The 18,140-nt window shown below is 44.3% G+C and overlaps 1 protein-coding gene across 1 annotated transcript in view; it reads left to right on the top strand.

The window, feature by feature from the left end:
* The window catches only part of DNAH9 (dynein axonemal heavy chain 9), a 282,174-nt gene that overhangs the window by 109,917 nt on the left and 154,117 nt on the right, over positions 1-18,140 (top strand). The window contains exons 28-33 of the mRNA XM_065908483.1: positions 561-665; positions 5,285-5,442; positions 7,724-7,862; positions 8,971-9,258; positions 12,459-12,669; positions 17,836-17,963. Of these exons, the coding sequence (XP_065764555.1) occupies positions 561-665; positions 5,285-5,442; positions 7,724-7,862; positions 8,971-9,258; positions 12,459-12,669; positions 17,836-17,963 (1,029 nt within the window). The remainder of the gene's footprint in view (positions 1-560; positions 666-5,284; positions 5,443-7,723; positions 7,863-8,970; positions 9,259-12,458; positions 12,670-17,835; positions 17,964-18,140) is intronic.

Genomic DNA, 18,140 nt, shown 5'->3' with positions numbered 1-18,140 from the left:
GAGAATCCCATGGACAGAGGAGCCTGGCAGGCTACAGTTCATGGGGCCGCAAAGAGTCGAATGTGACTGAAGCAACTTAGCATGCGTGCGGAGAGATATATAGATTAGATATATGCAATAGTTGTTGTTGTTGTTCAGTTGCTAAGTCATATCCAACACTTTGTGACCCCATGGACTGCAGCATGCCAGGCTTCCCTGTCCTTCACCATCTCCTGGAGTTTGCTCAAACTCATGTCCATTAAGTCGACAATGCCATCCAACCATCTCACCCTCTGTTGTCCCCTTCTCCTCTTGCCTTCAATCTTTCCCAGCATGAGAGTTTTTTCCAATGTATTGGCTCTTCCCATCAGATGGCCAAAGTATTGGAGCTTCAGCTTCAGCATCAGTCCTCCCAGTAAATATTCAGGATTGATTTCCTTTAGAATTGACCAGTTGCTAACCAGTGGTCTTTAGGGAACCAGGAGTTCTATAATAAAGGGGATAGAAAATTATCAATACTTACACATGTAATGGTAAGCCTAGCATGGATGGTAACTTAATCTCTGTACATCTCTCTGCAGTCTTGCGGCAACATCTACAAGGGCCTTGCTCAGACTGGTGCCTGGGGCTGTTTTGATGAGTTCAATCGAATCTCTGTGGAGGTCTTGTCAGTGGTGGCGGTGCAGGTATGGGGAGCAAAAGTTGGTGGGAGCGTGGGGTCTTCATGCCAAGCACTGAGGACTTCTGCATCTTCTTGTTTTCACCCTCTCCTCACCCTTCCCCCATTGCATTTTCTCTATCTGCTTAAATCAGGCCTGGGTGCAGGACAAGGTATCTACAGGCCTCTACCAAAGGGAATCCGTATACTGGCCATGAGTCTCCATTTCCTCCTCTGTAAGATGGGAAGAAAGAACATCCGTGCACCTGTTTCTTGGGGATGAGGAAAGGCTCAACAAGATGGCAGAGCCCAGCTCCTTAGAAAAGGCACAGAACTGTCTATCATGAGTACTCACACCCGTGGTGTCCCGATGCAGCACCTGGTACTAGAGGTTACCAACAGGCTGTCTCCGTGTGCCCCTGCCAGGAGCCAGGGGACAAAAGGGAAGCAATGAGAGACAGACAGACCACAGTCAGCAGACAGTTCGTCTTGGGCTCCAGAGACTGTATGACCAAATTCCACATACAGTTGGGATTGTAAAAGAAGCAGGTTCTTGTAGAGTTAGCCAGACAAGGCGGGGGAGGAGTGGTTATGTGTGTCGGCTCTGAAACCACACTGCCAATGTTCACTTCTGGTCCTGCCACTTATTAGCCATGTGCCCTTGGGCAAGTCCATATCTCAAATTCCACATCTGTAAAAGGGGTTAATAATAGTACCTACTTGATCTGGTTGTAATAATTATTGAATGAGTTAACTTACAGCCCTACACCTAGTAGGCACACAATAAATGTCAGCCTCTGTTGTGATGGTGATGATGGTGGTGGTGATGATGATGGTAGTGGTGATGATGGTGATAGTGGTGGTGATGGTGGTGGTGGTGATAGTGATGGTGATAATGGTTGTGGTCGTGGTGATGATGATGGTGATAGTAGTGGTGATGATGGTGATGGTGGTGGTGGTGATGGCAATGATGATAAGGGTGATGATGGATGGTGATGGTGGTGGTTGTGGTGATGGTGATGATGATGATAATGGTGATAATGGTGGTGGTGGTCATGGTGATGATGATGGTGATAGTGGTGGTGATGGTGATGATGGTGATGGTAGTGGTGATGATGGTGATAGTGGTGGTGATGGTGGTGGTGGTGATAGTAGTGGTGATGATGGTGATGATGGTGGTGATGGTGGTGGTGGTGGTGATGGTGGTGATGGTGGTTGAGGTGATGGTGATGATGATAAGGGTGATGATGGATGGTGATGGTGGTAGTTGTGGTGAGGGTGGTGGTGGTGATAGTGATGGTGATAATGGTGGTTGTGGTCGTGGTGATGATGATGGTGATAGTGGTGGTGGTGGTGGTTGAGGTGATGGTGATGATGATAAGGGTGATGATGGTGGTGGTGGTGGTGGTTGAGGTGATGGTAATGATGATGATAATGGTGATGATGGTGGTGGTGGTGGTTGAGGTGATGGTGATGACGATAAGGGTGATGATGACCATGGTGGTGGTGGTGATGGTGGAGTGGTGGTGATGATGATTACTATCATTATTTCTTGCACCCTGAAGGAAATGGGTTGAAGAAAAGTAGAAGGTTGGAACACACAGGACAGGGAAGAAGGGTCTACTCCCCAGTCTCTCCGGCCTCCTCTGTACCCTTCACCCCTCCTCAGCTGGCCCCGGTTCAGGCTGTCTTGGCACACTTAGCGCCCTAACTGATGAGGCAGTGCCCGGCAGCCACTGTCCCCAGTGTAAAACAGACAGACACTGAATTTGCCTAATTGTGAAACTGCCCAACACAAGGGCAGTAATGAGGTCTCCAAGATCAGTTGTTTTTTGCTTCTGGAGTTAAATGAAATCAATTCAACCTGGAATTCCCTGATGCTTTCACGTTCTCATCCAGGAATATATCTGAGGACACATTCTCAAGAAAGTGGTCTGACAACCACCTGGGCAAAACCTGAGCTACTACTGTTTAAAATCATAGACCCAGAGGAGAAAATTGCACTGTGTTCATGCCACAATCCAGGTTGGCATGTTGGTGCAGAAGCTGCAGAAGCTGTGACAGTTCCCCCACCCTCCCATCTCCTCCCTGCCTCTGCTCCTCTCCGCTCCTCGCATGTCCACATCCCTCTTCCCATAACTTCTACAAAAGCGAGCATGCCTCAGTGTCATGCCTCAGTAGGTGGAAATTTTCATTTCTCTGTCAGATTGGTTAAGCAGAATTAAGTATCCAACTGGGAAAGGTAAAGCAATTCCAAGAACAATTACTCTGTTATTTTTTTAAACATAGAAGATACTACTTTCCTTTTTTTCTGGAATTATGCCACTTCTGTTGCAACCAGCTCCCTAGGCTTTGGGTTATATGGGCCAGTCACTACCCTGCGCCTCCAGCCTGGGTCTCCCTCCATGCTCTCTGGTCAGGTGTCCCTGATACTTCCTCCCTTCCATAGATTCAAGCCCTGATTATGTGTTGGGCTGTGGCTGGAAGCAGTTAGACACAGCAGAGCAGCTAGCAGGGGCTCTAGAACCCAGCACAGCGGTGTTTCAAAAATTAACGCACTGAACAAATAAATGCTAGTGTCTCAGAGCTAGGGGAGCTCCCATGTAACACCATTTATAGATGAGCCTAGGGTCTAAAGTAAAAACGCAGAAACATTTTTAAAAGTATAAAATGTGATGAGTAGGTTGTACTTCCCAAAGAAAGCAAACTTCAATCTGCCCCTGCAGAGAGAAACATGGAGTGAGCCAGGCAGGGTTTTTTATTTTGATTCTTTAATTTTGTATTGGGGTATAGCTGGTTCACATTGTTGTAATAGTTTCACCCCACATTCCTCGTTGGGTGATGAGGGCGGTGAGGGGCCCCAGGGCAGAGCGGTGCTGTGAGCACCGTGGGAACCAGCAGAGTCTGGGCTGTTGGGCCAGCCTGCTTGGCTCTGGAGGCCACCTTTGCCAGGACGCATGGACATTCTGTGCACAGAGAAGAAGTTTCAGCCTCAAGCTAATTGCTGCAAGCTCAGCAATTCTGTCATTAGAGCTTCACTTGGGAAAGAAGCTGAATCCCACTTGTGGAACCGCTGGGCGTTCTGGCAGAAACCACCCTTCTGGACACTGAGCACCTCGCCCGTGGGGGACTGTTCACTGCCTCCAGTCCTTCTTCCTGTCTCTGTCTCCTTCTGTCTATGTGTCTGTCTCTCTGGTCCAGCTGTCTGTCTCTCTCTCTCTCTCTTTCATAAGTGTTCCAGTTCTGATTCCCTCTCTACCTCTCCTCTCTTGTTTATGATCCAGCTGTTCCTCTCTCCTATCTTATACACACTCCAGTTATTTCACCCTGAGCCTCTTTCTCTCTCTCTCTTTCCTTTGTTTATGATCAGCTCTGTTCCTCTCCCTCTCCTTCTTCCTCTGGTATATGGCCCAGCTCTCTGTCTGTTATTTATAGTCCAACTCTTCCCCTCTCCTTCTCTCTTATATACACTCCAGCTGTTTTGCTCTCTGTCTCTCTCTCACACACACATATTCAGACACACATCCCTGCAGCCCAATCTCCACGGAACCCTTGACTGTTCTAAATACCTGAGCACAGCTGATACACATGAGGTTCATTCAAAACCTTTCATTGGCCCCAACCTCCCAGTTCTGCAGATGTCCTAGGGCCTGGCTGGACAAGGGAGCCCCTTTTGTCTTCCTGCCTTCTGCTGCTAATAATTTTTGCACACACTTTCCCAAAGCAGTAGGTGTGGAAATAAATAGGTGAATTTCATTTCTGTTTCTGCTTCACTGCTCTAAGAATGATCTAGAATCTACATCTGACCAGGTCAAGTTTCAGCTTGAATCCCCTCCGGCTCCAGACCACATTTAAGAAAAACTCTAATCTCTTTAGAAAGACATGACTGGCCCCTGGGCATCTGGCCCAGTCTCCTTTTGCCCCTGTGGTTCTTTCCTCTCCTCACCAGAAACCCCATCCCTGCTGGACTCACCTGTGCTTTCCAGGTCTGTTCTCGAAATGTAGATGGGGAGGAGCTGAGAGAGTTAAGACCCGATAAGGACCACACTGCAGTGGTGGAGGACAGGTTAACAGTTTCCATGTTAGCTGCTGTCTTTGAGCATCCTTTTGTGTGTGCTAAACTCCTTGTGGACTTGATTTCACTTACTCCTTAGAGCAAGCCCAGGCAGCAGGGCCTGGTGTTTCTTCTTTCCATCTGGTAGTGGCTGAGAGCCCAGGCTCCAGAATCCACAGGCCTGGATTCTGACGCAGACGCCAGCGCTGAGCAGCTGGGGAGGGCTCAGCAAACTGCTCCCCTCTTGGTGCATCCAGTTCCTTACAGAGAAAGGGAACGATGGTAGTAAAGAGCGCCCCTCATAGGATCCTGGTGGGGATCCCACGACTTAACCCAGAACTGTGCTCAGGACAGCAGTCAGCGCGGGGGGAGGGGACCAGTGCTCAGAGCTGTCCATCTCCAACCTCTTAGGCACCACGTGATAGGAATGGGCGTGGGGCTAGGGCCAGATTTCCTTTGGACAGGCACCCAGTGCCCATTAGTAAAGGGTCAGGCCTCAGGCCTTCCTTCAGTGTGACCCTGGGGTCCCAGCCTTAGCCACCAGCCGACCCCTGGAACGCACAGGGGGCATTTTTCCGTGACTTGTTCACCAGGTAAAAAGCATTCAAGATGCAATTCGAGACAAGAAGCAGCGCTTCAACTTCCTTGGAGAGGAGATTAGCTTGAACCCATCCGTGGGCATCTTCGTCACCATGAACCCCGGCTACGCTGGTCGTACAGAGCTGCCCGAGAACCTCAAGGCTCTGTTCAGGTGAACGTCCGCTCTGCTCTGGGCATGCAAGGACCCCAGAGAGAAGCTTCTATATTCTTTCTGCTGAAAACATATGACATATATGTGAGAAGAAATGTAGACCATATATTCAAAAGTAGATTGTATAAAACACATTTAATGCCATCAGCCATAAAATGATTTTTTTTTTTTTTTTGCCGAATTGTGTTCTGTCCTTCTTTACAGGCATAGAATTTATGCATTTGTAGTGTATGTTTGCGGTCTACACACAGTTTTGCATTGTTCTTTAATTTCATAGTTTATCATAATCCTATCATAAATAGTTTCTTCTTCTGTTAGATATTCTTAAGAAATCTCATTTCATGACTGTGTTTTATTCTATCAAGTGCATGGTCCACAGTGTAGTTTGCAAGTCCCCTGGTGTTAAACATTAAGACTGTTTCTGACATTTAAGATAAATTTATGCATCATGGTAAAATATACATAAGTAGTTTTTTTGTATGCATGATTATTTTCTTTGGCTAGGTTCCCGGAAGTGGAATCACTGAGGTAAGAGGGAGAAACATTTTTAAGGCTCCCGACACACGTTGCCAGGTTGCTTTCCACAAACAGTAGGGCTGAGTGACACGTCTAGAAGTGACGCATGGTGTTCTTTAGTCTCTCAGTGGTGTCCAGCTCTTTGCAACCCTGTGGGCTGGAGCACGCCACGCTTCTCTGTCCTCCACTGTCTCCTGGAGTTTGCTCAAATCCATGTCCACTGAGTTGGTGATGTCATCCAACCATCTCATCCTCTGCTGTCCTCTTCTACTTTTGCCGTCAGTCTTTCCCAGCATCAGGGTCTTTTCTAATGAGTTAGTTCTTCCCACCAGGTGGCCAAAGTATTGGAATTTCAGCTTCAGCATCAGTCCTCCCATTGAGTATTCAGGACTGATTTCCTTTAGGATGGACTGGTTGGATCCCTTTGCGGTCCAAGGGACTCTCAAGTGTTTTCCTGCAACACAGTCCAAAAGCGTCAATTCTTCACGGATCGCTCTTCTTTATGGTCCAACTCTCACACACATACGTGGCTACCAAAAAACCAGAGCTTTGACCATACAGACCCTTGTCAGCAAAGTAAAGTCTCTCCTGTTTAATATGCCACCTCGGTTTGTCACAGCTTTCCTTATAGGGAAAATGCAATTAAAGACACGTAACAACTCTAGGCTCCTATTACATACCTAGTAATTTTAAAATTAAGTAATTGTAAGGACTTCTCTGGACTTCCCAATTGGCATTAATGGTAAAGAACCCCTACCAATGCAGGAGATGTAAAAGACATGGGTTTGATCCCTGAGTCTGGAAGATCCCCTGGAAGGGGGTTCGACAACCCACTCCAGTGTTCTTGCCTAGAGAATCTCATGGACAGAGGAGCCTGACTGGCCACAGTGTTGGAGAGTCGGACACAGCTGAAGCGACTAGGCATAGCACAGCGCAGGGGCGTCTCTAGCAGTCCAGTGGTTGAGACTTCGCCTTCTAATGCAGTAGGTGGGGATTCAATCCCTGGTCAGGGAGCTAAGATTCCATGTGCCTCATGGCCAAAAAACCAAAGCATAAAACAGAAGCAATGTTGTAACAAATTCATTGCAGACTTTAAAAAAATGAAAAGAAATACAAGGGAAAGAAATTCTTTAAAAACTAAGTAACCATAAGATAAAATGTTACTAGAACTAGAAGGAAAAAAATCACAGTAAATTCTTATATACAGATAAAAATTCCCTTCGGTATTCTATTTCTCATTTTCTGGCAAGGTGCAGTTAACAGGTACTGACTTCAGCTCTTGGCATTAGGCCTTGGCATTTGTATGCAAATAAGTATAGAATAAGCTCCGAGGCTCTGGACTTGGAGGAGACAAGTTTCAGGATGAGGACTAGAGAGATTAGAGAGACTCGGTTCTTTAACAGTAGCCCCAAATCTGTGATAATTTGGGGCTAATTACTAACCTATAATCTGCTAATTACTCAGGCTTCACTAATCTGTGCCTTGTGTAAGTCACACTAGACTTAGCTTGCAAGACTTCAGTCGTAACTCCAACTTTGATCCCCATCTGATCACATCATCCATCACCTTGAGTGGGAAGGTCCACTCCCTTTACCCATATTAATTCATTTTAACATTGAAAATCTTCGATGAAATCATTGCCAATGTCTCAGTTTCCACCCTCACATATGCCTTCATCTATGATCTCAGCCAGCATCTCTTCTCTCCCAAGCTCCCGTCCAGGCGTGGCTGGGGACCCAGTCAGTCCTATGTCTCCCTCTCACAGGCCTTGTGCAATGGTTGTCCCAGACTTTGAGTTGATCTGTGAAATCATGCTGGTGGCCGAAGGATTCATCGAGGCACGGTTACTAGCCAGGAAGTTCATCACCCTTTACCAGCTGTGCAAAGAGCTTCTCTCTAAACAGGTAACCCTCCCTGGTTACACCAGGTGGCCACTCAAGTGTGATTCTCCCAGCTCTGGATTGGTTCTGGAGCTGGGGTATTAAGGAGACATAGCACCTTCTCATAATAGATTCTTTACTGTCTGAGCCACTTACCAGACTTCCCTCTATGGGCTTCCCTCATAACTCAGTTGGTAAAGAATCTGCCTGCAATGCAGGAGACCCTGGTTCAGTTCCTGGGTCGGGAAGATCCACTGGAGAAGGGATAGGCTACCCACTCCAGTATTCTTGGGCTTCCCTTGTGGTTCAGCCGGTAAAGAATCCGCCTGCAATACGGGAGACCTGGGTTTGATTCTTGGGTTGGGAAGGATCCCCTGGAGAAGGGAAAGGCTACCCATTCCAGTATTCTGGCCTGAAGAATTCTGTGAACTATACAGTCCATGAGATTGCAAAAAGTCAGACACGACTGACTGACTTTCAGTTTTTCAGTTTCATAATAGATAGTCTCTGTGCCCATAAGCATATTCAAAGCTCTGCAGATTTCTACAATAAAGAAACTTCCATAAATAAACTATAACAAGGAAACTTCTATAATAAAGATACATGTTTATTATCTTAGCTAAGATAATAAAGATACATGTTTATTATCTTAGCTAAGGTAATAAAGATGCATGTTTATTATTAACTAAAAAATTTAGCTTAGCCCAGCATTTAAAAGATAAACCTGTTTGGTCATAGCGCTCCATCTTTTGATACAATACTTAGTAACACCTCGTAGACTACCAGTGTCCCATAAGAAACACTGCAGTGGCCAGTGGAAGCCCTTGGAGGGAGTGGTCTCTGCCTGACAGAACATGAGATCTGGGAAGAAGACTGCGGAGAGAGAGTCAGACATCAAATGGCACCCCAGTGCTCTTTGCTTCTGGTCCTTAAATGTGGCTTCTTTCCAGGCCAGACCAGGAGCTAGGAACCCAGAATCTTCATCTGCTCTGTCGTAGATCTTTTCTTTTGCCCCCACCTTGACCTCACAAATGACCGAGTAGTGACGTGATATCTAACTCTGCTGACACGAGCCTGAGCCCGTGGGTCCCGCACCCCAGAATCTCTGGTCTCACCAGCCCCCTCCCCCCAGGACCACTACGACTGGGGCCTAAGGGCCATCAAGTCTGTGCTGGTGGTGGCCGGGTCCCTGAAGCGAGGAGACCCTGACCGGCCTGAGGACCAAGTCCTGATGCGCTCGCTGCGAGATTTCAATGTCCCCAAGATCGTGACCGATGACATGCCAGTGTTCCTGGGCCTGATCGGGGACCTGTTTCCTGCCCTGGATGTCCCTCGGAGGAGAGATCCTGACTTCGAAACCCTGGTTAGGAAGGCAGTGATGGAGCTGAAACTCCAGGCTGAGGACAACTTTGTGCTCAAGGTACATGGGGTTTTTCCTCCCTCCTGAGATTTGTCTCTTAATTCTTTTCTTTGACAATGGGTTAGCCCTTAATCCAAAGGGCTGCTCTCAAGGTATAGATATTCATCAACTTTGCAAAAACTCAGTTCACTTCGGTAGCTCGTTATAGGGGCTTCCCTGGTGGCTTAGGGGTAAAGAATCTGCCTATAATGCAAGAGACGCGGGTTTGATCCCTGGGTCAGGAAGATCCCCTGAAAGAGGAAATAGAGACTGTCTCCAGTATTCTTGCCTGGGAAATCCCATGGACAGAGGAGCCTGGCGGACTACAGTCCATGGGACCTCAAAGAGTCGGACGTGACTGAGCAGCTAAACAATAGCAATAGCTCTTTAGAGGGACACCCACAGTGTGGAATGTGCCGTAGGAATGCAAGAGAAGGACAGAGCCCCTACCTTTGGGGATTCACATCCTCACAGAGGAATAAGACACAGGCTCTGTTACATCGTATTCCTTTCCCATGAATTACTTCATGCACCATAATAACATTGATGCATCTCAGAAATGTTACTTTCTGCAAAACTGTTCAGCAAAAATAATACTTAGGGCAAAGAAGGCTTCCCTGGTGGCTCAGACGGTAAAGAATCTGCCTGCAATGCAGGAGACCCAGGTTTGATCCCTAGATTGGGAAGAACCCGTGGAGAAGGGAATGGCTACCCAGTCCAATATTCTTGCCCGGAGAATCCCGTGGACAGAAGGGCCTGCAGGGCTACAGTCCATGGGCTCCAGGGTCGCAGAGAGTTGGACACAAGTGAGTGATTACCACTTTCACTCAAAATGTATAGAGTATTGTGCCCAAAGCCCTAAAAACTCAGCAATGTGTTGTTTCATCGAAAAGCTCTGGTTTGAGAAGGCATCTTGCAATCTTTCAAAAGTGATAATATTAACTTGAAAGGAAAAGGAATAATCCCGTGGAAGTGTGAAAACTGGGAAGGAGATATAACAGTAAATTTCTGGAAAGATGGAGAGAGGATGGAAGAAGACTGACAGATCAAGCAGAGCAGAGGGGGTTTGCAGGTGTAGAAAGGGCTTCAGGGGACACGGAGCCAGGAGGCAGCCAGTCTGCCAAGCAGAACCTCGGAGCAGCTCTGGGCTCAGAGCAGGTAGTGAAGGAGGGCAGGGAATGAGGAAGAGAAGGGAAAACAGCCAGGACCGGGGAACGTTAAGACACTTCATGATGGGATTTCAGAAGTCAAGGGTCAAGAGGAAAAAATGAAAGTTTCTTGGCTGGGAGATGGATTGAGAAGGTATACAGGTGACCCACGAAGGAATGAAATTCAGGATGATGTCAGAACCTCTCACCAACAATATCAGATAGTGCAGGACAAGGAAACTATTCCTTTAAAGTTCTGAGGGGAGATGATCTCAAAACTCCACTATGTACCAGATTATCAGATATTTTCAAGGAGTTACAGATTTTATTAATATTACATAGGCATCCTATTCGATTAAGCTCTTTGAGAACATACTACAACACAACATGGATGAAAAACAAACATCATGGGATTCAAAACTTCAAGAATCAAATAAGGGAAGTCTTTGAATTATCGCTGTCAGCAGACCTAGAAAGGAGTTAACCCAAATCAAGGCAGCAGTTCCATGGTCTCTAAGGAAAAGAACCTCAAAAGTAGATAAGGCATATCAATGGGAAAGAGAATCATTGAAGAGCTTCAAGCAGTCATCTACCTGATATGTGTGTGTGTTGAGGGATGAGAGACAAAATTAGAAACTGATTTGGGCCAGATTGCAACAGGGCCTTGTAAACCAGTGTAAAGATTTGGGATTTCATCACCAAAACTTAGGAGAACCACTGAAGGGACAGCCTGATGACAGTGACATGATCACATTTTCATTCCAATAAGCATACAGGAGTGTAGAAAGGAGACCCTGAAGGCAAACTACAACAAGAGTGATGATGCCTTCCATGCAACCACTGTCTCCCAAGGAGCTCCTTGACTCCAGTCTCATCAAGCCTTCTGGTCAACCACATCATGCTCTGTCATACCATAAGCCTTTGTGCTGCTTCCTCTGCCTGGAATATCCTTCCTGTCTGTCTTCTTGGCAAACTCCTACTCATCCCTGAAGCCCCAGTTCAAATGCCCCTTCCTCTGTGAAGCCTTTCATAATCCCTTTATCTATATAAAATCTATTGTTACTTCCTATCTGTTGCTATAATGTTCATGTTCATGGGGTTCTCATAGCAAGAATACTGCAGTGGGCTGCCATTTCCTCTTCCAGGGATGGTTTGATGCTTTCAAATTGTGATGCTAGAGAAGACTCTTGACAGTCCCTTGGACAGCAAGGAGATCAACCAGTCAATCCTAAAGGAAATCAAACCTGAATATTCCTTGGAAAGACTGATGCTGAAGTGGAAGCTCCCATACTCAGGTCACCTGATGTGAAGAGCCAACTCGTTGGAAAAGATCATGATGCTGGGAAAGATTGAAGGCAGGAGGAGAAGAAGGAGGCAGAAGATGAGCTGGTTGGATGGCATCACCAATGCAAAGGATGTGAATTTGGGCAAGCTCCAGATGGTGAGGGACAGGGAAGCCTGGCGTGCTGCAGTTCATGGGGCTGCAAAAAGTCAGACATGACTTGGCTACTGAACAGCAACAACAATCTCCTTCCACAGCATTTAGTAAATACATCAGCCACAGCAGTTATGCCCTTCGTGCATGTGTGCATGTGCTCAGTTATGTTGGACTCTTTGCAACCCCATAGACTGTAGCCCACAAGGCTCTTCTGTCCATGGGATTCTCCAGGCCAGAATATTGGAGTGGGTTGCCATTTTCTCCTCCAGGGGATCTTCCTGACACAGGGAATGAACCCACATCTCAATTATCTCCTTACATTATAGCAGTTTGTCAGTGTGACTTGCTTCTCTGTCAGACTATGAGATCAGGGAGGGCTGGAGAGTCAGCTCTGAATCTCTCTCACCAGACACACTCTCTAGCACTTAGAGGTTACTAATAATTACTCACATGATGAATAAATGAATAAATGAATCATGTTGCCCCAACATTTAGGACCCCATTATATCCTGGGGGGAGTAACTCTTCCTGTGTTGACCTCAGGTCTCACTTCAGGCATCAGCCTGACTCACAGGGGAGTGGTGGGGATGTGGGTGAGTGACAAGTGGTCCCTCTGGCCGGTCCATGTCTCCCAGGTGGTCCAGCTGGAGGAGCTCCTGGCGGTGCGGCACTCCGTGTTCGTGGTGGGCAGTGCGGGAACTGGCAAGTCGCAGGTGCTGAGGTCCTTGCACAAGACCTACCAGATCATGAAACGCCGCCCTGTCTGGACTGACCTCAACCCCAAAGCGGTCACCAACGATGAGCTCTTTGGCATCATCAATCCAGCCACACGAGAATGGAAGGATGGTAAGGACGGGATGCTTCTGTCTTAGCTACTTGGGCTGATGAGAAGGCAGTGGGGAGGCTGCAGAGGAGGGAAGCCAAACTGATCAGTTTGGGGTGGGAGGAGGTGAAAAGAATCAAAGAAACTGATTTTGGCTTGGAGAGGATCCTCATCCATTGGGGTACTTTCTCTCCTTGGGGATTTTTCAGCTTATAGAGAGGATAAACAGGGCAGGCCTTCTCCGCTGCTGTTCCATGATTCTGAACTGCAAGTCATGGGGTTCCCACATTGCCTGGTAGAGGGTCTGATATGGGTCAGGCAGGGAAGCCCACCTCTCGTTCCCAAAGGAGCAGACAGTCTAGCATCCCACAGAGGGTACCTTCCTGTCAGTACCACCCCAGGAGTGATGGGGAGGCTGCTACAGAAGACTCATCTCAGGAGCATCCTGGGACCACAGGAGGATGTGTATAGGATGGGGCGTCCCAGGTGGCTCCATGGTAAAGAATCCACCTGCACTGCAGGAGGCATGGGTTCCATCCTTGTGTCGGGAAGATCATCTGGAAAAGGAAATGGCAGCCCACTCCAGTATTCTTGCCTGGAGAGTCCCACGGACAGAGGAGCCTGGCCAGCTGCGGTCCATGGGGTTGAAAAGAGTGGGACACGACTTAGCGACTGAGCACACATTCATGTGTGCAAGTGTATAGAATAATGCAAATACTGCTCCATTTTATATGAGGTCTTGAACATCCATGGATTTTAGTGTCTGCAAGAGTTCCTGGAGCCAGGGAGCTGGTCCCTTCTACAGTGATTCACATTGTCCCAAGCCCATGCTCACTGGGTGCTGACCTCAGCATCACCTTCCGAGAATTGAAAATTGTGATAGGTGTTGAAAGGGTATCCTGTCACTGGGAGAGAGCAGAAAAGAAAATAGAGAAAACTCTCTACAAGCTGATCAGATCTCTTTCCAAAAACAGTGTGGCTTCTGGAATGAGATCATCTCAGGCCCCTCGTAACATCCCAGTGACTACATCAGGCTATACTGCCTGTTGTTCGGTCGCTCAGCTGTGTCCAGCTCTTTGCAACCCCATGGACTACATAGCATGCCAGGCTTCCTGTCCTTCACTATCTCCCAGTTGCTCAAACTCATGTCCATTGAGTCAATGATGCCATTCAACATCAGTCAATGATGGCATCCAATGATGCCAGCTCATCCTCTGTCACCTCCTTTTCCTCCTGCCCTCAATCTTTCCCAGCATCAGGGTCTTTTCCGATGAGTCAGCTGTTTGCATCAGGTGACCAAAGTATTGTAGCTTCGGCTTCAGCATCAGTCCTTCCAATGAGTATTCAAGGTTGATTTCTTTAGGATTGACTGATTTTATTTCCTTGATGTCCAAAGGACTCTCAAGAAGTCTTCTCCAGCACCACAATTTGAAAACATCAAATCTTTGGCACTCAGCCTTCTTTATGGTCCAACTCTCACATCCATATGTGACTACTGGAAAGACCATAACTTTGACTATACAGACCTGTGTCAGCAAAGTGATATGCCTGGATTCCTCTAATTTAGGGTCTTCCATCAGAGGCCTTGAAAAATGGGACTTAATGAGTAGCCTCTCTAATTTTTATTTCACTATTAATGAGGCTTAACATCTTTTCCTTCTTAGTGGTCTTAGTAATTGGCTCTTTTGTAATTTTATTTCTCCTTATTATATTCTTATCAGTGTGTAAGTGTTTTTTTTAATATGTCAAAGACATTAAACTTGTATCTGTTATATGCCGTATTAATGGTTTTTATCTGTCTTCCATTTGTCTACAAATACTTCATGACATGTTTACCATGTACTTTATAAAAGGAAATTATGTCTGTCTAGTCTTTTTAGCATCTGGGATTCCTATTTAGTTTATGACTCTTTCTAATTTTAGAGGCATAATATCATAAATTTGGTCTTAAAGATTCTTTTCACATTAACATTTTTTACTCATCTAAAATTTATCTGGGGGCTTAGCTGGGCTTCCCAGGTGGCACAGCAGTCAAGAACCCGCCTGCCAATGCAGGAGACGCAGGTTTGACCCCTGGGTCAGGAAAATCCCCTGGAATAGGAAATGACAACCCACTCTAGTATTCTTGCCTGGAATATCCCAGGGACAGAGGAGCCTGGTGGGCCACAGTCCATGGGGCTGCACATAGTCAGACTCGAATGATCATCAAGTATGAGGTGAGGTAGGGAATTAGCTTTATTTCCTCCCAGATGGATAATTGTGAAATCTCTATTTATTAAGTAAAGTATCCTTTATCTCTGAATTTAAATTCCAACTTTTCACATGGGCAGTTTTCCTTTGGTATCCCTGGGGGATTGGTTCCAGGAACTCCTGCAGACACTAAAATCTATAGATGCTCAAGATCTCATATAAAATGGAGTAGTATTTGCTTTATCCTATACATATTCCTCCCATAAACTTTAAATTATCTCTAGACTACTTATAACACCTGACACAATGTAAATGCTGTGTAAATAGTTGCAAAAGCAATGTAAATACTTTGTAAATAGTTGCTAGAATATGGTAAATTCAACTTTCAGTTTGAGAAAATTTCTGGAATTGTTTTTTTCCCCAAATATTTTCAGTCTATGGCTGGTTGAATCCACAGACTTGAATTTCACATATTGAAAGGGAAAATTGTATTGACATCTGATTCTGGGTTTTCTATTCTGTTCCATCAGCTATTTATCTAATCCTGTACTAATGTCATTCTATCTTAATTGTTATCATTTTATATCATTTTCCTGTCTGATGAGGTAAATCCCTCCTCAGTACTTTTCTATAGTTTCTTGGATAGTCTTAGACACTTCTCCCATCTTAAATTTAAGCTCACAAAATATAATTTGAATTTTTAAGTGTGAGAATTTTAAATTAAAATTTTATTAAATATACACATAAATATGGAGAAATCTACAAAGGTTTATAATAATCATAAATCTATGTTCCCTAAACAAGAGACCTTCCAAGTAAACGGAATATAACTTTTCAAAAAATTTTAAGAGAACTTGATAAAAATAGAAATACAGCGGTTTATATTAATACATCTTTTTCAATATTAGAAAGATTCAATAGACAGAAAAATAAGTATAGGCATAGAAGAATTAGGAAATGCATCAAACACAATGTAACACAAAGATATAGAACTTTGCATCTTGTAAATAGAAAATATTCCTTTCTTGGTAGGTTCCTGGAACATTTCAAGTAATTTAAAGTTTAGCTGGGCACAGAAGAAATTGTAATGAATTCAAAAGTATCCATTTGTCAGGCCACTTTGTCTGATACTAATACAATAGAATTAGAAACAAATAGCAAGAAAATGACCAAAACTAATTTTATTACTTGCAATCATGAAACACCGAGCCCCTGGATTATAGGGAAAAGTTAATTGTAATCCTTCTTGGAAGCAAAATAAAGAATGTTCATACAGAGACCTCTGGGACACATCGAAAGCCAATAGTGAAAATTTCTAAACTCTCATTATTACAGAAGATAGGCTAGAAAAAGGAAATCAGTATCCATTTTGAGAACTTATTCAAAAAAATAATAAATTAAACCTAAAGAAAGATGGGAAGAAACTAATGCAGATAAAAGCTGAGATTAGTGGGAAGGAACAAAAACGTATAGGAAGGATAAATAAATACAAATATTGGTTCTTTGTAAAGACCAATAAGTCCATTGTGAGCATGATTAATGGGGGTAAAAGTAGACAAGATAAGGAATTAGAAAAAAGATATAACAGTAGATATAGACAAGATTAAAAGAGACACAATTAGATCATACATATTTGAAAAACTGAAGGAAATAGATGATTCCCTAACCAAATATAATTTTAACAAAATTTACCTAATGAGAAGTACAAAAAGTAAACAAATGAAATGGAAAGTTTTAAAATAGTAGCTGAATTAAGGAAAGATAATTCCAAAAATCATAAAAAGGACACCTCTTATTTCATTTTGTGAAGTCAAAATACTCTTGATACCAACCTTTGTGCAGAACCAAAAAGAATAGCCCAACTTCCATTAACATTAAGAATAAACCAAAGAGATCTATTACCAACATTATTATTCTGCTTTGCCTGTGGAAGTCTCGAAAATGCAGTAAAAACAATAAAATGGAATACATGATATAAACTGAAGGAAAAAGACAATTATCATTTTGGTGATTGTACAACTTTATATCTAGAAAACTCAAGACATTATTGAAAAATCGCTAGAATCAATGAGAAAAAGTATTAAAGATAACTCAGTGTAAAGTGAAGTGCACCAAATTTGAACGCTTATCTCTATACTAACAGTAGCCAGCTAAAACCGAAAATACAGGGGAAAAATTCCGTTCACAATAACAATAAAAACAAATGCCTAGGAATACATTTAGCCAAAGAGATACATTGAAAATGCTGTAAAAATTTATTAAGGAACATAAAACAATATTTGGACAAATGAAAAGACATACCATATTATTGACTGGGAAGGCTTAGTATTATAAAAAATCAATTCGATCCAAATTAAGATATAAATTTCATGTAATGCTAACTAAAATTACATCAGGCCTTCTCTCAAAGCCTGTGTTTGACAAGATTTTCCTAGCTGCAGCTTCAAAGAATGAAAACCTTACCTAAGAAGGTTTCATGTAATTCCATCATGTCGCAGTTGCCTGTTGAAATGATTTGCTGGGTCCCTTGTCACTTGAAAACCTTGGACCATTTCCTTCTCCAGGGGATCTTCCTGACCCAGGGATTGAACCTGTGGCTCCTGCATTGACAGGTGGATTCCTTACCATTGAGCCACCAGGAAGAAAGGGATAAATATAAGTAATTATAATTGATTTCCATTGTTGTATGATAGAAACCAACACAACATTGTAAAGCAATTTTTCTCCAATTAAAAATGAAAAAAAAATCCCACAAAAACTAGGACCATCAGGTTTTCTTCTAGTCTTGCTGTTGTTGTCATTCTCATAAAAAGTCAGATTGGAACACAGAACGAGCAGAACCTGAGCATGATCAGATTTTTGGTAGAGTAGGAGAAAAGGCCAGTTCTGATCTGAGTGTCCTGTGTACACCTAAGGTTGTAGCTGATAGGGAAAGTTTGTGTTAAGAGAAAGAAGATTGATGGTGACCTGGAAATTGAGATATCTGTGGTTCCTCTTAGGATTGTTCTCTTCTATCATGCGGGAGCTTGCCAACATCACCCATGATGGCCCCAAGTGGATTTTACTGGATGGTGACATTGATCCGATGTGGATCGAGTCTCTGAACACTGTCATGGATGATAACAAGGTACCAAGGGGAAGGGGAGCCCCATGTCATCCCCAATCATCAGTGAAACCAGGCACATTTGAAAGCCTGGATTCCACAGTAGGGCTGGCCCTGAGTAAGGAATTATTACTGGTGTCTTTTTTAATTTTGGGGGGGCTTTATTGAGATATACTTGACATATAAAATTGTTATAATTGA

The sequence above is a fragment of the Muntiacus reevesi genome, chromosome 18 (genome assembly GCF_963930625.1).
Source record: "Muntiacus reevesi chromosome 18, mMunRee1.1, whole genome shotgun sequence".
Lineage (NCBI taxonomy): Eukaryota > Metazoa > Chordata > Mammalia > Artiodactyla > Cervidae > Muntiacus > Muntiacus reevesi.
The sequence above is the reverse complement of the archived record's forward strand: the minus strand, read 5'-3'. Positions and strand labels throughout refer to the sequence as shown.